We start from the raw sequence: 24899 nt of genomic DNA on the forward strand, positions 1-24899 counted from the left end.
AAAAATTTATTCGCCCTGACTTTTAAGGTTATGACTTGTTTCACAGTATTTTAACTTTTCCCCCACAATTTTCTTCCTCTCCTGGAGATCCTAAATATTCCTGGGTACAGTTCCCCAGCTAGCAGCTGCCTTCTTGAACTTTGCTGATGTGACCAGTCTTAATGGATGAGCCCTGTGATCATCAGCAGCCTGTATGAAAGTGGCAGCCAAATCCAATTCTGTTCTCATCCACTGATTGCACAGGTACTTCCAGCAGTGGCCACTCGCTATGATATTACAACTACAATTATTAACAGACATAATTTCACCCCTGACGCCTACTTCTGTAGAACAGAAAAGGAAGCCAACATTTAATCACTAACCTATTAAATATCCATGAAAATTTGAAATAAATTAGAATTTCAGCAGGGACTTTGCTCCTTTTAAAAATGGACCTACTGCAACCAAACCATCACTATCGATTGGCTACTTAAGTTAGAGCCGTAATATACCTGAGTACAATTTAATCATAAAGTTGAGGTGAAAATTTAGCTATTAATTCAATATATAAACCAGAAACCGTATAATCAAATCAACACAATCTCTTGAATCAGATTAAGGTGGTCCACAGCATGGAAAGTAGTCAGGGGTTACATGTAATTTCATCACCAACAGTTATTTCTAAACACCCCATTTCATTTTCAGCTTCATTAAAAAGACCTGTTAATTAGTCCATTCTTGTTGGTTAAAGGGGTTGTATAAAGCTGCATGTCTGTGAGAAGAACAATGGAAAGGAAGAAAATCAGGGATCATGAAAAGGATATAAACACTTGTAACAGCAGAAACTGAGAGATAAAAAAATGAAAGAAACCTGTGAAGGCGTTAGTTAAATATAGATTTTACAGTGACATCTTGAAGGAAACCTTGTCTAGATGACCATTGCTAAATGAATTTGATCAGATTTTTTCCCCTCAAATATATATTACATATTGGGTAAGTGTATAGTGGACATAACAAAGAAAATCACTTCCCTTCTTGGAGCAGAACGTTAGGTCATAAACAGCACAACTGCATTTAAAAATCTTCTCAGAAGTCTTTTGAATTAGAGGATTCTAGAATTTGTTTCTAAAAACACATGGTACAGGAGAATTATACTGACCATTTGCTCTTTCAAAACCAAATTCAGCATTTTATGGCAACACTTGATCAACGTCTGTACCGTTTCATTTTTATTTAACCTAAGAAATCATATTTTAAGAAGTCAACATTTACAGGTTTTTGTAAGCCTCTTCATTGCTTGCATTTGCAGTATTAATTTATAGATTGATGTTCAATAAATAGTAAATTATAAAAGCCGATTCCGTACCTGCAAAAAATCCCCTGGGAGGAAATCTTTATTCTATCCATCTAGTCCACAGCAGAAATGGACCAGAATATTATATGATTTTTCCTATACGCTAATGGAAATGTGTCCTTACTTTTGCAAGCATTTTTCATTTCTCAAAGAAAAGTGGATACGCATTTAATAGTTTGTAATAAGCTAAGGACTTTATGTCTGAGGGGAAAAGAGTAAAACATGTATATCTTCAGGCCAATTCCAATGTACAGTATTTATTCATCACAAAAGCTTCATAAACATATGCTGTATGTTATACATATGTACAAAGAAGACAGTTACAGCAAAGCTGGAGTTGACAAACACGCCTTTTTACATGATAAATATCTACATAATATAATCAAAGTCAAGGCCTCCAAGTTTTCAGAACAAGTCTACCATAGACAGTTAAAACACACAAATACATATCCAGTCTCCCTCCAGCTGTAAAAACATACAGATATGAAACAGGTCTAATGGCTCCCTGCAGAGGAACTATAATATTTATATATTTTTTAAAGAAAAAATGGTGCACACAAAATATCCAAAAATGTGTACAAATGATCACAATGAGAGCAGCTACAATACCAAATATATTTACAACAAAGTGTACAAATAAAAGACAAACAAAAACTATGCTGGACACACAGTCACCCATGCATGTTCACCACAGACTTAAAATAAGTATTGGATCCAGGTAGCTAGGAAGTGGGTTATCTTCCTTGCAAATTACTTTGTTCCCACACGAGTCAGTTTCAATCTCTTTCAGCTCAAAAGGCTCAGAGCAGTAAAGAAAGTCAACTTGATGCACCTCAATTCACTTCAAAGACTGTAAGAATACACTTCCATTCTGGTACCAAAGTGATTCTAAACCCAAACCAAACCAATTTTCAAAGGTCAATGTGAATTCTCATTGACAAAACATGAAATTTCCTGCTGAATAAAAGTCAATTAGGTACTTAAAATTTCACAATTATTTCTTGTACTGGCATATAGTAAAGATCCAAGAGCTTTGGAAAACTGCATTTCACAGGATGCAGTTTTTGAATTAGATTCAGAAACTAGAAAATATTCCAATACACAGTAAAAGAACATCTTAAAATGTTTCTTGGGTGGACGCAAGCAACAAGATACAGTAAATTTACTTATAAACTGGAATACATCTGAGGAGTTTCTCAAGAAATTATCTGAACTATTCAACTCTAATGCTGTTATCTGGGATGAACTGAAACATCTTAATCTGGATACAGTACTGTTTAATATTTTCCACAGCTTTATTTTCAAAATATTCTTACCATAAACTTCTATGAAATTAACACCATTTCCATTAGGTGTACGTGTTTTAATAGAGCAAATTGTTTCTAGGTGAATACAGAATAACAAATAGACAAGCTGGGATCAGATCTGCTTTTCCCAAATGAGTGATGATCAGGACAGGACTTAAAGCATTAGTTTTCTGAAAACTCACATTTTGTAGAAGAGATTTGGAAGTTACCATCAGTATGTGAATGGTAAAGATGAATTAAACAAATGCCTTCTTAAACCAGTAATACCAATGGTTCTTCCTATCAAATTTGATCAAAAAAATGAAGCAATGAGCCCAAGCTCTGAAAATTTAGCATGAATTTTATTTCAGATTGTGGTATGAATTCTGGTCTTAGGTTATTGTTACATTGAATGCAGCAAACTTCTCTCTGCCATGTGTCATATATTTAGTTGTAATTTTCCTCTTTTTGGTTCCTGTTACTGTTACTCAGGGCTCAATTATAGCACAATTACAAACAGCAGCAAATTTGCCTCATGTCAGGGTTCAAAACTACAGCTTATTTCCAAAAGTAGGGTTGGAAGCAGCTTTCTTGGCAACAGACGATAGTTTTAAAAGTATTACACACAAAAAGGTAGAGTAACTTAAGAAATGTCAGTTGTAAATCATATAAAATAGATCAGTTTATTTGCGAATGATCACTTAGTCGAGGGCACATTAGCTGGTTAGAAGCACTACAAGTAACTTTTTGTAGTTGCAAATTTGCTGCTTCAGTACTGCTCAATCTTTTAAAATTGGGAAGGCAAAATTCTATCTGCTTGTCAAAAATTAACTCCGCCTCCTACTCTTTCACTGACTTTAGCTCACTCAAGCATAATCAGAGAATATAATCTGAATAATGCTTTCCTATGATGGACTATCCTATGTTGGACTACTGATTGAAAGTTCATTTTAAAAGACACTGTTCCTCATTCTGTTCTTTACCCTTATTTGCCCCTACCAAATAAAAAATAAATCTGGAAAAAAGGTGATACAATCTCAGTCTGGCTTTAAAGTATAAGTACACAATAAACAGCAGGAGGAGTGGACCAAATGGTCCATCAAGCCTACTCCACCAGTTCATATGATCATGGCTCATCTTGGGCTTCAAATCCACTTTCCCACCTGCTCCCCATATCCCTTGATTCTGAGAAACCAAAAGTCTGTCTATCCCATCCTTAAATATATTGAGCCATGTAGCACCCCACAACCCCTAGGGGTGGAGATTTCCAAAGATTTACCACGCTTTGAGTGAAGAAGTTTCTCATCTGAGCCATAAATAATCAGCACCTTATCCTGAGACTGCGCCCACATTTTAGATTACCCAGCCAGTAACTCCTCAGTATCTACCCTGTCAAGCCCCTTCAAAATCTTCTATGTTTCAATAATATCATATCTCATTCTTCTAAACTCCAGAGAATAGAGACCCAATTTACTCAACCTCTCATCATAGGCCAACCCTCTCACCCCATGGCCCAATCTAATGAACCTTTGCTGTACTGCCTCTAATGCAAGTATATCTTACCTTAAACATGGAGACCGAAACTGCACACAGTATTCTAGGTGTGATCTCATGAAAGCCCTGTACAACTGCAGCAAGACTTTATTCCTGTACACCAATCCCCTTGCAATAAAGGCCAACATGTCATTTGCCTTCATAATTGCTTGCTGCATCTGCATGCTAACTTTCCACAATAAAAGCAAAATACTGTGGATGCTGGAGATCTGAAATAAAAACAGTAAGTGCTGGAAAAACTCAGCAGGTCTGGCAGCATCTGTGGAGACAGAAACAGAGTTAACTGCAGTTCTGAAGAAGTCATATTGGACTTGAAAATTTTACTCTCTTTCTCTCTCCATAAATGCTGCCAGGCCTGTTTAGTTTTTCCAGCACATTCTGTTTGTTATATGTTAAATTTCTGCGTTCCTTGTATGATCACACCCTAGTCTCTCTGAACATCAGCAATTGCAAGTTTCATGCCTTTTAAAAAATATTCAGCTGTTCTATTCTTATAACCAAAGTGAATAACCTCATACTTCTCCACATTATACTCCATCTGCCATCTTGTTGCCCAATCAAGTTGTCTTATATTTCTTTGCAGAATCTTTTTGTCCTCCACACAGCTTACATTTCCAACCACATTTGTTTCTGAGTTGGAATCGGGCCCACAAAAAAATGGCTATTGTTCCAATAATGCATAATTCAAGTGGTTCCATATCATTTAGCTATATCTGATAATCTGTGAACAAGGATGTTTACTTTGCTGCTCGAGAGATTTTGAAGAGGAGAAACATGTCAGGTGAAAACTATAGGTGAACTGGGCTTATACAGCTCACTTCACTTCAAAGTCAATGTGAATGATTTTAACTTGGTCCTGTTTCCAACTTGGGTCAAGGTAACTTTTAAAAGGTCAATGGACCAATCAGATTTTTTTTTAAGGAGACTTGAAAAGACAAAAATGGAAACGTAACTGGGTGGGGTACTAAATCATAAAAACATATACAGCATAACAAAATCAAAACAGTATAATCTGATCCAAAGCTGTACTTGACAAGAGATGTGAACAGTTACATAAAAACTAGAAAACACGGAGTGTATTTACAGAGAAAAAGGAAAGTGCAGGCAAAAGTCCATTGGTTCAAATCATAAATAAAAAACCAGAATTCCCTTCTGCTGCCAACATATGCCTCACTTAAAAACCATCCCAAGCATTAAGCAAAGAACACACTGAACTCTTAAAATTGCAAGAAAATAAATCATTTTGATAAAGATTGTGACAAAAATTTGGTGCTAGCATCCAAATTGTTTAAAGGTGGATTACAAGGATTAATCGATTATTTGCAATTTTAAACATTTTAGGCTGACAGTTATTACAAGTGTAAGTGTATGTTTAAATAGAGAATACACCATGAGAAACAATGGACACACAATTTATTCCACAAATAAGGAAATCTTTCAAGTCATATCCTACAGCTAATTAAGCCATAAAAAGATGGATAAGTGCTCATATAAAACGAACATGAACTCTATCCCACTATTTCTCACTGTGTATTTATTTTAGACTATTCATAAAATGGAAACATAAATTAACAAGAATGTAGTGGAAGGTGCTGTTCTATAATCCATGTAGCAAACCTACACCACAAGACAGTGAGGTTTCCTTCTGATGCCATGAAGTTGACTGGCATCATCACTGCTAATTCATGATAAAGTGCTATTCACTATTTTACTCAAGTACGGCTGAGTAACCAGGGGCCTTTTAGTGATTGCATTATCATACTCATGTGCTATGAATAAATAGATACATACGTATACTGTACGAATATAGCCTAGCAAATATGAAAAGTAAATTCTGGAAACACAATTAAATCACTTAGATCCAAAAATGAATACACGAAGCCAACAGAAAGGAAAACCTATGAAACTAAAATATATAACCAGAATTACAGAAACCTTGGTACCAAACATGGAACAAATCATACAGTACTGATCCATTTAAGAGTACAGTGCATAATTTCTGGAAATGAACGTGTAGAAATACCATGTAACATTGTTATAAGAACCTTGAGAGTATTCAATTGGGTTTAGCTACTGGTGAAATATACCATTTCTATATTTTAAAAAAGCTGCTGACTAGATATTCATGCACTTGTACAAGTTTTCACACTACTTCCTATCATACAGGGAATACGGAACATTAAAAGAATATTTTGCTCACACCTCAAGAGGTTCTGCTGCTGGTTTTGAACATTTTACTCCTACTTATTTTAAGATTTATGAGTGGTGGGGTTTCCACCCCACTGCCCAAAAACATTGACAAAAAGCTTGCCTCTGCTGCGACAGGTTGCCCCATAGCCACTTAAAGCTCTAAGGAATGTGAATTAATTTGAGAAGGGCTTTCCTCCCGTCTGATTGGCCAGTAGATCTCTGGTGCCAGCAGCTCCACCTGGACTGCATAAATAACTAAAGACACAGAGCTTGGAGCAGGATGACAAGTAAGTTTGGGGAATTCATGGCTGGACCAGGAAAGGAGGCCCTAGAAAAGGGGTCATGCATAGGAGCACCAGTCCCACACTTTCCTGCCTGAGGACCAAGCTGGCTTACCTGCCGGGCTTCCCGCCTGTCAATGACCTCTTCCTGCCGGTCGCAATTTCAGGAAGTGGCCCTTAATTGGTCACTTCAGAGCCTCAATTGTCATGAGAGTCACCTGAGGCCTTGTCTGCTGCCTGTTAAATCGTGGCCAGGTCAGGGTGGATGGGTAGGCACCCATGGAATTTTACGGGCCCTCCCTGCCTGCAAACCCACCAACAGGAGACCATAAAATTCTGCCCTGGAAATCAATCTAAAATTATACTGAGTATTATGTGTAATATTTTGGTGAATTTATTATGCCTATTTATGCATCAGATTGTACACACTATTCATGATCATTTCGATTTTACTGGCCACCAAGCAAACATTGAACAATGTCAAAGTAGAAATTCAATGAATTTGTGAGCTAAATTACTAGATAAAGTGATGAAGGGAGATATCCTGCTCTAGTTCCTAGGCCCGTTGGTTCACTCTGTTTAATATATAACCACTTTAAATGCTATGGAAACAATTTGGTTCACGGTACTCAAGTTGGAAAACAAATTAAGTGCTGTATTTTCAAAAAAAGAAACAACAGATGGATTGAAAAAGTTATGTTTAGCGACTGACTGACAGAGCTGACATGTCAGAAAGCCATCATGCAGATGCTAAAGAGGAGTGTGATAATGTGATCACCATGGAGACCAACTTGGAGTATATTCAATTGTGCTGTTACAGTGTTTCTTGTGTGAGGTGCCCATCACTTGCAGTCTCTAGACAGTTGATTAATGGTGCTGTTTGGTAGGGGCGAGCTCAAGCAGACTTTCTATAGTCACAGCTACATGTGCCAGTCCTTTCTCTTCTAGAATGTGAAGGGGCAGGCACAATCGATCCTAAACAAAATGAAAAAAAGAGAAAGGGACGGGAATAAAAGAGAGGGGAGAAAAACAAAATTAACAAATGACATATGTGCAAAAAGATAAAAACCAAACACAAAAAATGGATAATCTGAAAAACAAAGTGACAAAATATGACATCAAAATTAACTTGTGAACACTAATTGCTTGCAAACAAATGAACTGATGAAAGTAGAGGCGCAGCAACAAAGTTGGGAGGAATGCCGTTGCCAATACTAACTTCAGGAATCTATCCCTAACCAAACATCACCAACAGACCTTTAAACCTCACAAACTAACTCTGATCTCCATGCACCTGTGCCCACAACGTGGCTGACAGATGATGGAAGTGCAAGAAAAGCATGAAACCTGTATTTTGTTCTTGGCTGGGTGATCTTTGGATGCCCATTCATATTTCCAAACTTCAAACAAGCTAAAAATTACTATTGCACTTGTGGGAGGAATGACAACTTTTTAAAAAGAAAGATGTTGGGTCAGATTTGATTGTAAGACCATTTTTTCCAGATGAAGGATTTAAAAAGGAGTGCCCTGAGCATGTGTATGTAAAACTTTGATTTAATATGAATTACAGACACCAATAGATGTCCTGGATGAATCTCAATCACAGATATGTTAATTCATTGCAAAGTTGCATTTTTTTTTAACTTATGACTTTCCTCATCAATCAGGAAAACTAACAAACTCGGTGTTAAAGCATGTAAAAAAATACTGAATGGTTAAATTGCTTCTGCCAATCTTTGTTTTATACAAATACTGTACATTAAATATAATAAAATAAAGAAATAATTTTTTAAACCCTCAAAAAATTGATAAAGAACTGGTATAAATCTATACTAAAAATAAATCGGTTTTACTTTTCATCAATAGTGATCTCCGTCCTCACTACTAAATGAAAAACCCATACAAATTGGAAAACTCATTGAAAAACAGATGCTTTCTATAAACTATAGAAATTTCTCTAAACAAGCTCCTACTTTTTCATTAGAAAATGTTCTCATAAATTAAAAAGTTGCATTTTTCTAAAATAAGCTTATTTAAACAGTTTATAAATTCAACTTTACCATATTACATAAAACCAACAGTAATCTTGAATTAATCCTCAAAATATTACTCATAATCAGTGAGCCCGTACTACACCCTCAATCATTTGAATTTTAAATACTTTTCAATTTGGCAGAAAACTGATACTTCTCATTAGAGAATTCTGTCTACTGTTTCTTCAAAGTCACATGATTCTGCAAAACTTATTATTTCCCTAGTTACTGGGATTAGAGTGCAAATTTACTTTTAAGACTTGCATTTGGTAAGAGCCGTTTTGCTGGTTAAGTGGTCACATACAATGTCTGGTGGGGACCGAGCTGGAAAGACCATGAAGGTCCCAGCAGATGGAAAAAATGGTCTTACAATCAAATCTGACCCAACATCTTTCTTTTTAAAAACTTGTCATTCGTCCCACACATACAAAGGTAATTTTTAGTTTGTTTGAAGTTTGGAAATATGAATGGGCATCCAAAGATCACCCAACAAAGAACAAAATACAGTTTTCTGTCATTTGAACAGAATCAGACAATCTCAGTGAATCAGCTAAAATTGGTCTCAGAGATTGGGCTAAGAATGAAAAATCAATCAGCTCAACATTCCCACTGCTGATTTCTATCCTGCTGAAAATTGATGTATGTGGGCAGAGGATGCACAAAGGATTTAGTTCAAACAGTGCTGACACACATTGTCTAGGTTCACACAGGAATAATAAGCAAGGGACTGCAGGGTGGGCACTGCCATTGGAACAATAGCCCAGCTATGGAGGCAGGGGGGAGGGGGGTGGTTGTGGGGAAGGGGATACAAAGGTAAAAATTTGGAGTAATGGAGAAAACACATTTATTTATTAAAATGGATTGTGTTCCTTTTGGCAAGCATTTACTTATTTCTCCTAATTATTGCCTTACATCATTGGACACTAAGATGCACAAATCACAATTTTAGTGTTGCTTATGTATGTTTTTTAGTAAAAAGTTATAGACTGGTTTCATCTTTGGTAGTATGGTATCAATTATGTACTTAGATAGATACAGCATCTGTTCCTGAGAAATTGTGTAAGTTGTGCCATTTATAAAACACGAGGGTTCAGTAGCATAAGGCTTTGTTTGTTCCCACATGAGCCAATCTTTGTATTCTTTGCCCCAAAGGGTTGTGCATGCTTCATCGTTGAACACATTTAAGGCTGGGATAGACTAATTTTTTGGTCTCTCAAGGAATCAAGGGATACGGGGAATGGGTAGGAAAGTGGGGTTGAAACCCAAAATCAGCCGTGATCGTATTGAATGGCGGAGCAGGCTGAAAGGGCCATCTGGTCTACTCCTGCTCCTATTTCTTGTGTTCCATTAATTTTGATTATGCTGTCTATATACAATGTTAAGCTGAATTATATGAATCTACTACAGTTCGCTTCTGTTAATTAGTTTTCAAGGGTTTGGACAGCATTAATTATGGGGGCAGGGCCAAAGATAGATAGATATTGGTTATACTTGATATAAACAAAAGTTAAACCAGTTTTAAAAAGCAATTCTGTTCTCTATAATAAACAAAACACTAAGATGATTTTATTGCTACTGAAACTATCTTTTCTTGCCATGACTTTTAAGTGAATTATCAGGTATTTGTATTTAACACTAACATGCATGTAGTAGTAATAATGCAGTGAAGACAGACGGCAGCATGTATTTGTAGGCTCTTTCACATGTTCACAAGTGCAGAATAAATTCACAGTACATGAAGATAATCAATACCTCTGCAACCATCAACTTCTACACTAGCCACTCTACCACACCTGAGAGGACACAATTAACAACTTGATGTTAATATAATGGATTCAATCACAGGCAATTAAAACATTTTTTAATTTTTTCATTCATGGGTTGTGGGCATCGCAGGCTAGGCCAGCATTTATTGCCCATTCCTAATTGCCCTCGAAAAGGTGGTGGTGAGCTGCCTTCTTGAACCGCTGCAGTCCATATGGTGTAGGTACACCCACGGTGCTGTTAGGGAGGGAGCTCCAGGATTTTGACCCAGCGACAGTGAAGGAACGGCGATATATTCCCAACAGGATGGTGTGTGGCTTGGAGGAGGACTTCCAGGGGAACATAATCAAGAGACCAGTGTTTGGTAAATAAAAAATGGGACTGTTTTTGAAGGGACAGTATTTTAATGCACTTCCTTTCTACTTTTTGGAGCTCATTTACCTAGGAAGATGGGGGATGAAATTCTCACTAATGTGAACACAGTTCGATCCATTTTCCAACAGATGACAGGTCCTGCCTTTAGAATTAGCCCAACAAAAGTGTAAAACGAGCCTTGATATTTTGAAAATATTTTAATCTGATTAACAAGATCGACCCAAAATTATTCCGATGGCATAGTAATCATTTAAATAACTTTTTAGTGAGAACAGCTTATAATGTCAGCCAAGAAAGCATGAGCTTTTCAGTCAAATGGGTCTGTGGAGGGGACTTAATGATTAACAAATAAAATAGTCTCGACAACTAATCTGTTAAATGCCAAGAGAAATAGTATGAAAGGCACGGTGAATGGCTTCTGTTTCAAAATATTAGGAGTCTGAACATAGATTTCTACTAAAAATAATCTCATGGCTCCACTTGGAACTTTTCTATGTTTGTTTTTCAAACTAAGGTCATGAGCACTTGGCACAGTCTCTCTCTCGTGCTCTCTTTCTTCCCCCCATTCCCCCTTTCCCTTACACATACTTTCTCTTCTAATTAGAACACAGTGACCCAATGGTACAGAGCAAAAAGCAGAAGCATCACATTGATGTAAAAGAGAGCAAAGCCTGCAAGCTGGCCACCAGAGAGAGGGGTGAGAACAGGACTGGTTATGCTTGCTCCCAAAGTCAGTAGTATGTCAACCGTCTTTTGAGTGCTGAGGAGGTTGGCTTGGAGCACATCAGATGAAGAGCAAAGGTCATCCTTCCAATATTTCAGTGAGTGCAGGAGAGAAATGATAGAGAAAAATTAGTTGAGAAAATCAGCATGCAACATTTACTTTTATCTTTGCCTCATTTCAGACTCATGCACAATAAACACAAGGTGCACAATTAACTTGAAAAAGTCAGTATCCAGTTTAAAGTGAGCATTAATCTTAAATATAGCTTCTGATTACCCTTCACCTTTTAATTCTTTGCTTTTGGGAGATTTCCTAAGAGTTAACCAGTGGATTTAACTTTTAAAAAGCTATTGGATTATTTATTTCAATTTACCAAGGCAGTTTAACAAATTCTTTTTATACAGATGAACTTCTGTGCTCCAGAAGTTGAAACAGTTTGCTGTTGCTCATTTTAACTATATTCTTGTACCCAAGTTAAAGTTTGAACACCAGAATAGACCTGTTAACTGGTGGTAGCTACACCACTGGTTTCAATTTCCGATCATTGTTGCATCACTTGCCATTTCTGGGTCATTGTTAGTTGTTAGCCAGGCTGTGTTGTGGAGCACCACATGTCAGCACTGAATTGTAACTGTAGCAAGGAAAGGAGGGAGTAGGAATGCTCACCTCTCTTTTAATTTCAACCCTACTGCACAAGCAGTGATTATAAAAGTTGGTAAAATAGGATGGAAACCCCGGAATTCCTTTCTGTAAAAAATGTTTGGAAGATAGTGGGTTGAGTTTTCCCCGTCGGAGGTTGATGGGCGGGTGCATACGGGCGCGCTTCCGATCGGCACCCCCGATCAGAGGCGCAGCGTCATTTTATGTGGGCGGGCCAATTAAGACCTGCACAGTGTGACATCCGCACGGAAGCGTTATGCGCTCCCTGTGCGGGCTGGAGGGGGGGGGGGGGGGGGGATTCCCAAAATCAAGAGTGTGCTCTTTTGCGCATGCATATGAAAGAGCACACTCATCTCCCTGAAGCTAAGTGCTGCCTCAGGGAGATTGCCTCTAATTTCAAAAATATTAGAAATAGAAATAAAAAATTTCCCTTAAATGTCCCCTCATGTGACAAAGTCGCATGAGTTGGGACATGTCCATAATTTTTACAAAATCTTTATTAAAATTTTAAAAAACCTACATGAAACCTCATCCCGCCCATGGATGAGGTTTCATGTTTTTTCTGCTTCCTGCCGGGGCTCCTGGCCTGCCCGCCAACCTTAAGGTTGACGGGCAGATCCTTTAATTACTTAATTGACCCTGTCAATGGTCTCAGTTGGCCATTGACAGGTCGGCAGGCGCACAGCTGATTTTGCTGCGCTCCCACCTTCCTGAAAATTTAAATTGGGCACGGTGACGTCAGGAGTTCCCCCTGACATTACCGCCCGTCATTTTACGCGTCAGCGAGCGGGCCCTGCCCCTGCTCGCCAACTTGTAAAATTCTGCCCAGTGGGTTTATGGTGGGCAGGACGAGGGTAAAAAGTGAATAATTTTATTTGGTGTCATGTCCCACAAACTATAGTTCTTAGATTATATTGAACATCATATGTATGGGTCACCTTATTTAGATTTTCTTTTGAAGAGTTTGACGTTCTCATACATGTTATAATTATCAGAGAATAAGCAAAAGTTACAGCTGCTTGAAACAATCTTTGAATATGAAAACTATTCTGATAGCACTTCTGCATTTGACTTCCCACAAAGTATGTGAAGAAGGAAGTACAGCAACGAGTAGATACCAAGGAGTGAAATTCAGTGGGATAACGACTTGGTAGCTGCTAGCTGCAAAGCAGAAATATCCCCCTTTTCCTGTGACAGGGAACAGCACACAATAGAGAAGTTAAACAGAGGAAACAATATTTTCACCTTGCACCCTATTGCTTTAAATATGAAAAACATTCACTTTTTCCCCAGTGTTACTGATCAATATTTAAATGCTAAATATTTTAAACTTGCAACTATGATGGTTTTAATTTTTACAGCACATGAGCCAGGCATACTAAGAATCACAAACGACCAATTTAAGACTCTAGTGAATCTTAGGAACGTAGCATATCATTTCAGTAAACAATATCATTGGTGATAAACTATTATCAGGATGGATACTGTCTTTTATCATTTATGCTAGCATAAAATAGGAATTTAGACCAGATCAACACATGTCTAACAAAAGCGTGAAGGAATGTGACACATTGCTGGAACATCAAAAATCGATTTGAAACTGTAAACCACAAAACCAGTGCTTTGTGAACATTCTTCAAAACGTTTGAGGTAGGTCACAATATTATGTTGTTTATGATACGTTTTAAGTGCATTTATACAATGACTGTACCGCTGTTAGTCAATTGGATGCACACTGGCAGAGGAGATTTTACAGTTCAGTAAGCATATGGAATTGAGGATTACAGCACTATACAATGAGCATTCGGGTACAAGGTTCATTTCTGTGGTTTGAAGGTTATTTGATACATAATATGTATTCAACATCTATCCAATTGCTAAAGATCTTCCATGGCATTGCTCACATTGAGTCAGAGTATATATTGCTTTATTCCAATAGGGGTATGATCAACAAAATGGGACAGAGTAAGTCTTATAGAAAGTAACAGTGACAATTACATGAAATGCATGCTGTACACAGCTCTTGTAGTTGTTCTTGGCTTGAACTGCTCTATTGTCTCAGCTGGAGCAGGTTATGTGTATGAGAATTTTTTCATTTGAGAGAATGGTATGTTCAATATGCTGTCTTGCCCAAACATAGTATCAAAAAGATCACAGAAATCAGGAAAGTTATGATCTGGTCTAAATACAATCAAAGTGTTAGAGAATTGAAAGCTTTTTTAGCACATGCAGGTATAAATGCAGCTTAAAGATTCATTAGGTCACCTGCCTTAAAACATGCATATAACTGCCCAAACTACCCCTCCCCAGAACGTTATATTCAAATTTGATATGTGACCTAGGCCACTGAAAACAGAATACTGAAATTAGGAAAATCCTCAAAAGACCTAAAATACAACTTTGGATCAAAAATTTTAATGGAAAATAAATATTGTGGTAAATGACCTGTCAAAGAAGCAGACCTATAAGACAAAATTAGTTATCAGTAAATTTGAATGATTCACTTTTAGAATATACAGTGCATATCAACACCAGTTCCAGAATTCAGTTGCACAGCTTCAGAATTGCATGGTTATAGGCATTTTTTATAAGATTTGTTACAGCATAGTTAATGCCTCAAGCTTATATCTTTCATGAAATAATAGCTGGTGCTGAAACATTCAACCCCAAAGCTTGAGAAAAAATAGAAAATCATGTAATTAAAAACAGATTTGACATTCAGTCTCTATAAATCAATGTTCTAATTATAAATAGATTCAATCGCACAACAGAAACCCCAAGCATCCTAGAATCCTAGATAAAAAAGAACTGAATTTGCTTAATGTGTTCACTTAAATCGGCACTCCCGGTCACGGTAACAAAACTAAATTTCAACATTAGAAGACAAACAAAGGCCTAGATCTTCTGGTCAATGTTGATGCTGAGCGCACTGTCGCTGCCCGCGAACATTTCTGCGCCCAGCCTTTTTGCGCTCTTTCAGCCAGGACTTCTGATCCTGGCTGCACCAGCATCAACGCAGCCTTTCAAGGGAAAGATGATACGCCCCCTTTTTACGACATTAGCTGCCAGGTTCAGATATGTTTTTAAAGGTCTCAGGTGGATGAGTGAGTGAGTGGGTAAGTGAGCGGGTGGGTGAGTAAGTGGTGAGATGAGCAGGTAGTCGGGTTGGATCAGGAGTGGGGCAGTCTGTCAGGTCGGAGGATGGGTAGTCAGGTCAGGGGGTGGGTGGTCAGGTCAATGGAATGGTAATTGGGTGTGGCGGGTCTGTAGTTGGATTGGGGGTGGTGGTGGGAGAGAGAGAGACAGGAGAGGTCATGGGGTTGGGGGGGAGGTGGGGGGGGGGGGGGGGTAATGAGGGGAGTCTGTTGTGCTCAGTTCCATTACGCTGTTAATCACTGAGTTACACCAGAGATTAAACTTATGTTCTCCTATTGTACTGCTCACAGTCCCAGTAACAGGAAGACAGAAATCTTGGGAGTTATATATTACTGTACGATAGGCAACTAGGCTCATTACAACAGTAAAATCAATCATGCAGTAGCAATTAAATAAGATTTTTTAATAGTACAGACATGGAGCAATCCATTGAAATATCGAAGGGTACATACCTGTGGTACACCAATTCTCTTACAAGCCTCTAGGAAGTTCTCTACATTTCGTCTGCATTTTGCCATTGTCAGTTTGGGCTGCAATCAGAAGTGGAACAAGCAAGCAAACTCCGTCAGGGAACAGTACATGATCATGAGGGCAGGACAAGATGGAGAAAAAATGAGGAAGAGGGAAATAAACAAAAAGATTCAAGGAGAACCAATCCTAAAATTCAACCAGTTCTTGCTATTATAAATACAGCTGACATCCCATTTTGCATTATTAGTTATAACAAGATTTGATTCCACTTTTCACTGCAGATTCTTTAAAAGCAGGGATTGTTAAACCATGACAACACACCAAAGCGGGCCTTTGAGTAAAAAAATGAACACCGGTAGACTCGTAATTTAATTTTATTAAAGTTACTGAAAGTTACTGGTGTATTGGCTGGTATTAAAATCAGCACATCTGATATATTAACCTCAACAAACATGGCAATGCTTAAAACAAGAGAAAATTCATTGGCTGCATTGATACTATTATGTAGATTTTCTAATACTTCTTTCTCACCGTTCCAATGGCACCAGAAACCTCTCTAGTATATCATCTAAGTACCCATGTAAGCCCAAGAAAAAGTATCAGCTGATTATTTGATCACATTACTAAGCCTATTCCAAGCCAGATATCTACACACAATGCATAAGAACATAGGAAACAGAAGCAGGAGTAGACCACATGGGCCCATTGAACCTGCTCTGCCATTCAATATGATCATGGCTGATCTTGGGCTTCAACAAACACTATTTCTTTCTTCAGCAGGAGTCACCTAGTCCACAAAAGCTGATTGCCCTCTATCCTATTCATCCTTGACCAATTTTATCAGCATAGACCAGACAACTCTTACATATTCCTGATCTTTTATTTTATCATACAATGCATTTAACTATTGGGTCATCAGGGAAGCCAGGATTTAATTTATGAAAATAGAAGTGAAGAAGAATATGTAAGAATTGGGTTATATGAGCACATCAACTTAATTATGGCAAACATTTTTCAAATACACCACAGTCAGGATACAACCATGGCCCACTTACTAATTCTAAGAGAAAAGCTTAACATATTCATCATTAGTAGTGTCATTTTTGATAGCATCAGAATTCAGAATACTCACCACTGCTGGAGACGGTACATGTATACTGGGCACCGACCGTGGTCTCACGTGATTAGCCAGATGACAGAGGACAACACCATCTGTAAGTGCTGTTCCAAGATCACTTGGGAGAGAAACCTTTAACCGTGTTTCAATGTTCTGAAAAATTAACCAGAGAGAAACAATTTGATCATAAACAAATACTTTTATTAACACAGGAGGGGAGGGTTGAGTGGTGCACTAAGCTTTCAGTTCTGGAACTTGTGCTTGAATCCAAAACAGACTGATGGGAGAAACTATTTTCAGGCTGTTGTCACATTATGTAAGAATACTGAGTTAGGACCAGTTTCAATTGGATATGTGACTACAACATAAAACCAGTCTAATTTGGCACTGATTGGGAGCATGTTGGCAACTTCACATTCTAGAATTAGCACAGTAATACATTCCCTGTAGGTTTTATTTACCACAAGTCTGTGTAATGATGCTTCTGTTCTGGTGAGCAAATGTATAACTGATTACCTTCCGTAGCTGATATACCACTCTCTGTTCATCATCGTATTGCTTTTGGTTTTGCAATATCAAGGCATCTCCAGAGTCCTGGCTAGGGGCAACAGAGGAGGAGGCAGAAGTCCCATCTAAAGTGACATTAGAACAATTGTGCATAAGAACCTATTATCATAGGAACATTCCTATTTTACACCAGTATCATTCTTGTACGTTTATTTTTTGTTGCAAACTTATTCTTTAAGATTCAATGGAACTGAATAACTTATAGCCTTAAGATACAATCCTCACACATCATTTGAGAACCACTTTAATCTTTGTATCAAACTAAGAAAAGAAAGTTATGTTCTCAATAATGAGAATAAACGTACAACATGGTTGCTACTTCTTTCTCTTCAATTTTGTTTTTCCTGAAGGAACTTACCCGCTCAAAGCAAAGTTCTACTTTGTCAGGTCCCCAACACATCACCCAAGGAATCATATTCATGTGGAAGCCTGGGCGGAATGCAGGTGGGTCATCTGCCTGATGCTTTTTAAATTTAATATCCATACATATTCATTTCCAGTAGGGATCACAATATGATGACTAGAAACATGAGAAGACATGGGACTATTTTCCCCTTCCCCAACCTGGGGAACAAAGGTCTGATGTACAACCCCTATTGCTGCCCTCACTGAGATCAGTTATCTTAGTCTGGGCATCAGACACAGAACCGTCTTGGTGTATATGATTCATAAAATAATTCTAAGCCTTCAGGTTCAACAAACTGGCATTTCTAAACTGCAGCATGATGGTGCCAATGTCATACTGAAACAATAACTTGCATTTTCATAGTGTCTTTAATGTAGAAAGACATCACTAGACACTTCAGAGATATTTTCAGAATACCAGATACTGAGCTAACGAAAGTGATATTAGCAACCATTATCCAAAGCTTGGTCGAAGAGATGGGTTTAAAGGAGGATCTCCAAAGCAGGAGAGGGAAGTGGAGAGATTTAGGAGGCAAATTTCAAAATTTGAAGCCTACACAGCTCAAAGCATGCTGCCAATGGCATCTACATATTAATATAAGAGAAAGACATTTTGAAGCCTGACTACGCATTGAGTGCTTATTGCTTACATGTAGAAAGACCCTTGGAACGGCAAAGAATGAAAGCCCCTGTAACTGCTGGATTCAAAATCCTTTATTGCTTCAGAAGTGGCAGCCAAAAGTGAATATTCATTCACCATCTGACCTACGTTTGTACTTGATTTATATCATACCGTTTCCTTTTAACACAGTTTCTTTTTATCTTTGTCTCAATTTTACTAAATAAGTGCTTGCTTTGAGCATCATCTTTTGTTAATGCATATGGTGCATGTAAGCTGCTGGTAATATTATGTAAATATTGCATAACTATATAGAAACAAACAGTAGAGTGACAAATCATTGCTAATAAACCCCCAGTTCTTATACAAACATATGCATTAGGAGGCATAGGCCACTCGGCCCTTCGAGCCTGCTCCGCCATTCAATAAGATCATGGCTGATCTGATTTCAACCTCAACTCCGCATTCCGACCTCCCCAGATAATCTTTCATCATCTTGCTTATCAAGAATCTATCTACCCTGCCTTAAAAATGTTCAAGGGCTCTGCTTCCATTGCCTTTTGAGAAAGAGAGTTCCAAAGACTCTCAACCCTTAGAGAAAAAAAATTCTCCTAATCTCTGTCCTAAATGGGCAACCCCTTATTTTTAAACAATGGCCCCTAGTACTAGATTCTCCAACAAGAGGAAACATCCTCTTCGCATCCACCCTGTCAAGATCCCTTATATGTTTCAATTACGTTGCCTCTTACTCTTCTAAACTCCAGTGGATACAAGCCCAGCCTATCCAACCTTTCCTCATAAGACAGCCTGCCCATTCCAGTAAACAAAACCAGAAAATGCTGGAAAAACTCAGCAGGTCTGACAGCATCTGTGGAGAGAAAAACAGAGTTAACATTTCAAGTCCATATGACTCTTCTTCAGAGGTTTAGTGAAACAGAGGTTTAGTAAACCTTCTCTGAATTGCTTCCAACTTATTTACATCCTTATGACACACTTGTGTTGTGGAAAATTCACTTTTATGTCTGACCTACCTTTCTTCATCTCATCTCTCATGGTTGCTCTCAAGAGGAAGTTCTCAGGCCGGTGAGCATGTGTGGGCTGTTTGTAAGAGTGGGGAGAAGAACCAGGATAAGGAGGGACAGGCTGGACTGCAGCCAGAGATAAGAATGTAAGAATGAGCAGAATTTGATTATAAGATTCAGAAATAGAGTTTAATCAACAATCAGGAGAAGCAAGAAAGAGATAGAAGTGAGAAAACAAATATTAAAATGGGTAAAAACCAAATTAACATAATACAGTAATACTGCAATATTAAGATAGGTGATAAATGGTTTGGTGCATTCAGGGTGGGTTGGTTTAAAAGTGATGACAAGTTTTTAATGGTGAGAAAGTAGTTGTTGGGTTTCACAGCTAACATCATTTTGTGTATCCAAAATATTAATTTTTTCCCCCAATTGTTGACAAACCAGTTGCATAGTTCTAGCTCTTTCTGAACTTATTTTTGTATGTCCAGCATTTGCAAGTTTTATTGCTTTTATATACATAAGGAGAGTTGAGAATGTAATAGGGGACTGTTATGTGGAATAGGTTAAGCATACTGAGGTTTTGTAAAGCCTGCAGTTATTTGCGACCCAGACTGAAAAGTAGTACTGCAAAATGTTTTCCTCTCCTGTCCTGAAGGCAGTGACTTCTGCTGGTGCACTGTTCCATGGGCACAGGCTCCACTACATCACCAAGTAACTTTTTTTTCCATTGGTGAGCCAAAACAGTGAGCTGTGCAGGCTTTTTAATTGGAGAAGGTACGGGGGTAACAGCTGAACCTGACCCTTACATCATCATCAGGAAATGCAGGGTACTTACCAAGAGCAGGGCTAGCTTTCCTTTAAACCAAATTATATTGAGACAAATTATAGCACACCAAAATAAGTCCAACTGCAATCAGCTAATTCAACGCAGATCCAAGATGGAACTCTGTTTGTCAGTACCACGGACACTGTTCCATCAGGGAACCATCAGGGAAAGTCTAAATTAGTAGATTTATTTACATCAATACATTGTCAGTCTCCCTACTTTCTATTTGGAGAAGGTTAACCAATGGGATTTCCAAAAACAGAGGTTTTCAAATAGGTTATTGGAAGGGGGGGTCTAGAGCTTTATGAACATGTGCTACTATATCAGACCCATTGCACATTTTATAAGACATTCCATATAATATTTTTGTTAACTAACTTGATAAATTATACTGCAAAATTTAATCACATAGCTGAAATTTGTTCTTAGCATCAAGATTTAGCTTTAACACAAAACAATATTATTTAATATTACGATCACTAAACAAGGTAAAATAAATATCTCACTTGTCATCAATTGGAGAAAATACGATATACACAAACATGTTACATAGATTGACCAAGGAACAGTACAATGATTTTTACAATTAGTTTTCTCTTACCTGTATGGGCTGATGATTGGGTAAAAGAGGCACTCGGTGACACAGGCGGTCTTTCTTCATTCTATGAGAAAGAAGATCAAGATCTGTAGGAGATAAACTGCTCTGAGGGATTAGAAATAAGAAATTCTCGGAGTATTAAACTCAGTTTGCTTAAGAACAGCAGAGCATGGGCAGATCGTATATCTATAATGCATCTTGCTTCCTCTTCAACGCCAAAGCACATTCACACTTTTTAATTCCTTCAGACCAAAGTAGTGGGAAAAATTATAAACAGGGATCATTAAATCCACTAACAATTTTTGATTTGATGCCGTTAAATATCATGGTTAATTCAAGTTAGGAAAACTCAGGTTTTTTGCTAACACAACTGAAGCAAAACAGGGAAGGCAAACTGGAGGGGTCTCGAAAAAAAGGGCTAATTTCATCTTACTCCCAAAACCAATCACAGCAATTTATAAATATGAACTGACTGAAAGTCCAATCTAATTTAGTTTGTAATTAACTCGGGTCCATCAGTTTCACTATATAAGCCAACTGTCATGAAGCTATTAATGTATATATTTTGGAAAATATTTTTCTTTTAAAATAGAGGTTTAGTCTGCGGGTGTGTCTTAACTGGATTAAAGCCAGCTAGACTGGGTGCTTTGATGGGTACTAGTTTTGATATGAGAGATAGCGTGCATTTGCATTTTATTTAATACAGCATTCAAGTGGGGTGAAAACTTGACACCTATCCAGCAGATACCAAGCCATATGTTTATATTACTAATAAAATTGGTACTATGAAAAGGGTTTCATTGTTAAAAGGTGAAGTTCAAAGAGACTGGAGAGACAATGAGAATTTGAATTCAATCAGTGGTGATAGGTATAACTTCAGCAGTTTTCGGGTGTACAGAGCAGAGGCAATGTAAGATCAAAAGACAGCTGTAAGCCTCCAACTGGCTCCACCGTGAAAAGAACCTCATTTTGAATTCGTAAGGTGAAAATGCTTTGCCTGGTGTGTGGTTAAGTCTATGGGTTGCTGTTGCCTTAATGGAGATTAGTTTGAGAATTATTTAAAAGTTATGACAGTAGTCATTTGTAGCCATGTGTATATATTTTAACCTGTGTAAATTAATAAAATGTTTCAATTAGTTTAATGTAAAGCCTCAAGAACTGGTGGCCTGATTCCTGAATTTCGAGTGGCATCTCAAACATAACACTTAATGTTGAAATTATTCCACTATATAGAAAAGTCTACCTATATTATTGATGTTCCAGTGGGGTAGCAGTAAACCATTGATACCAGGTAATCTTAGGTTTTAATCTCCAATCTGTGCTGAGCAACTTGGACAAGAGTGGGTAAAGAGTCAGCCAGGGTTCCCACTTACAAGTGCTATCTCTTGTAGGGCAATAGGTACAAAGGGATGGTGGGCAAGGGAAAATTATTGCTCTGATGAAACTGAGGCATCTCAAAATGCTTCTCCAACTGAGATTAATTTACAGCAAAGATCAGGGATCTTCTGGCTTGTACAGTTCAATACTCTCCTACATTATGCGTATCTTAAGTCTCAAGTGGAATCCCACTTAGTTAGCTCTCATTTTCATTTTCTTGAATGGATATTTTCCATTTTAGTTTATAACGTTTTAATGAATCTATTTAATATATCTTTGAAAATTACATTTTGTAGAATATTAAGGTATTGCTGAAAAAAAAATCAAAGCTTTTCATCTTGCATTGATCAAGGCACTTTGCAAGACCACCAATATCAGGGGAAAACAACAATTTATTGTATATGAGAAGACAGTGCCGATTGGTTGGCAAGTGGACCCTGATTGGTAGAGACGTTGCCATGGAGAATGCTGCCGACCATTGTTAGAAATTTAAACCAGGCAGCTAGACCCTGATTGGTCAAGGCATTGCCCTGAGGAATGAGTCAGCGAATGGCTGTCACTTATTTTGTTTAGCTGAAACAGACGCAATGCATGTACAGGTTCTTTCTGTCTGCAAAGAACAGGGTCCTGTGTATTAATGTATGTAGCTTCCAGTACACACAAACGCACCACACTGCAAGCCCAAATGACAATCTTAAATTAGTGGTCAGCAAAATTCTTAGCACACTTGAGGATTATTTAGCAAATGTTGTCCAATCGTGGCATCACATCTAATGTTGGACACTCTATTTTGAGTTTTACAAGCATGGGCTGGTTGGGCATGGTCTGTTCATGACGGTTGTCCATTGTGAACAGCGGCTGGGACATGCTATTTGATACGATCTGCCAGTCTTTGGGATGTACAGCCTACATACCTAGCATCACACTGCACTGAAATTCATATACCACATTACTCATTTGTGTGATAGGCAGAACATCCTTTTGTCTTGAAGGCAGCATCCTGTTAGTGGTCAATACCATTCATGTTGCTACTGCATAGTAGCAGGATGAAACAGCTAACTTCACCTGTTGCTCAAATTTTTGAGATACCTTGCCCTTCCAGGGTAATCAGAGGTAGACTGGGCACTTTTCAGGACTGAAAATGGCGTCCTTAGGCCCATTCATGAGTTTGCATGATATACAGAGTGAAATGATCTAATCAGGGTAGCCATTATCTTGCAGGATGCCTTTGATGTGCCCTACTTCAGCATCAAGCTTGCAAGGTGAGCAAATGGCTCGGGGCCTATTTACAAGGTTGCTGATAAAACCAATCTTTTAGCGCGTGGAACTGTAAGAATCCCAACATGTATATTAACCAGTGAAGGTAGGCTTGCGGTAGACGGTGGTAGAGCAACCCCTGGCAGATTTCTCAAATAGTACATCAAGGGAGCTCATTTGACTGCTCCATTTCAAAAGTGAATTTGAGCGCAGGATGGAGCCCATTAAAGCATGTAAGGAAATTATTACATGCAGCTGTGGATTTAAAGGTGCCAAGGTGTGGATTTAAAGGTGCACCAGCCAAAAGATCCTTGATGTAAATCAATCTCATTTGGATAAGCATTTTGAGATGTCGCAGTTTCTTTACTTCTGGGCAGTGGGGGTTGGCTGGGTAAGAAAAGGCACCTTTGTGAAGGCCATATAGGACTTGCATATCCATAGCAAAGCTGTCTCCATGTGCTCATTTGACATTGCTAGCCTATTCACCAATGTTCCACTTAAGGAGGCCATAGATAATTGTGCTGCTGCGCTATAGCATGGTGATCTAGATCTGCCACCATTGCATGAAAAAGTATTCATTGAACTTATGAACTCAGCAACTCACGGAGTTGAGTTCAGTTTTAATGACACCATGTATGCCCAAATAGATGGTGCTGCCATGGGATCCCCTCTAGGCCCAGCTCTCGCAAACATCTTTGTCGGATTCCATGAGAAACGTGTTTTCAATGGAATGACACCTAACATCCTACCCCTCACGTATTTCTGATATGTGAATATGTTTGCTATATTTAAATTTGCAGCTGCATGTAATAATTTCCTTACATGTCTTAACAGGCTCCATCCTGTGCTCAAATTCACCTTTGAAATGGAGCAGTCAAATGAATTCCCTTTCCTTGACATACTAGTTGAGGAATCTGCCAGGTGGTTCTCTACCACAAGCCTAGCTTCGCTGGTCAATATATGCATTGGGATTCTTGCAGTTCCACACGCTCTAAGATTGGTCTTAACGGCAACCTTGAATACAGGGCCGGAGCCATTTATTCACCATGCAAGCTTGATGCTGAAGTAGGGCGCATCAAAGGCATCCTGCAGGATAATGGCTATAATGATCACATCATTTCGCGCTGTCTATTGTGCAAACTCATGAATGGGCCTAAGCTGTCACTTTCAACCCTGAAAAGTGCCCAGTCTACCTCAGATTATCCTGGAAGGGCAAGGTATCTCAAAAATTTGAGCAACAGGTGAAGCTAGCTGTTTCACGCTGCTACTATGCAGTAGCAA

At 38.2% G+C, this 24899-nt stretch overlaps 1 protein-coding gene across 12 annotated transcripts in view; it reads right to left on the reverse strand.

The window, feature by feature from the left end:
* Positions 1–7370: 7370 nt before the first annotated feature.
* lrch3 (leucine-rich repeats and calponin homology (CH) domain containing 3) overlaps positions 7371–24899 on the reverse strand; it is a 170990-nt gene continuing 153461 nt past the window's right edge. For 6 of the 12 annotated variants that reach the window (XM_078564010.1, XM_078564006.1, XM_078564001.1 and 3 more), the window contains 6 exons: positions 20988–21048; positions 19567–19683; positions 17461–17576; positions 16960–17097; positions 15809–15886; positions 10997–11623 (listed from right to left, as the gene is read on the reverse strand). In XM_078564010.1, the coding sequence (XP_078420136.1) occupies positions 11417–11623; positions 15809–15886; positions 16960–17097; positions 17461–17576; positions 19567–19683; positions 20988–21048 (717 nt within the window). In that variant the 3' untranslated portion in view covers positions 10997–11416. Of the gene's footprint in view, positions 7620–10996; positions 11624–15808; positions 15887–16959; positions 17098–17460; positions 17577–19566; positions 19684–20987; positions 21049–24899 lie in introns of those variants that run through there. The other 6 variants (XM_078564012.1, XM_078564011.1, XM_078564008.1 and 3 more) reach the window with 2 other exon arrangements.

This window comes from Cetorhinus maximus, chromosome 19, assembly GCF_964194155.1.
Source record: "Cetorhinus maximus chromosome 19, sCetMax3.hap1.1, whole genome shotgun sequence".
NCBI classification, from domain to species: domain Eukaryota; kingdom Metazoa; phylum Chordata; class Chondrichthyes; order Lamniformes; family Cetorhinidae; genus Cetorhinus; species Cetorhinus maximus.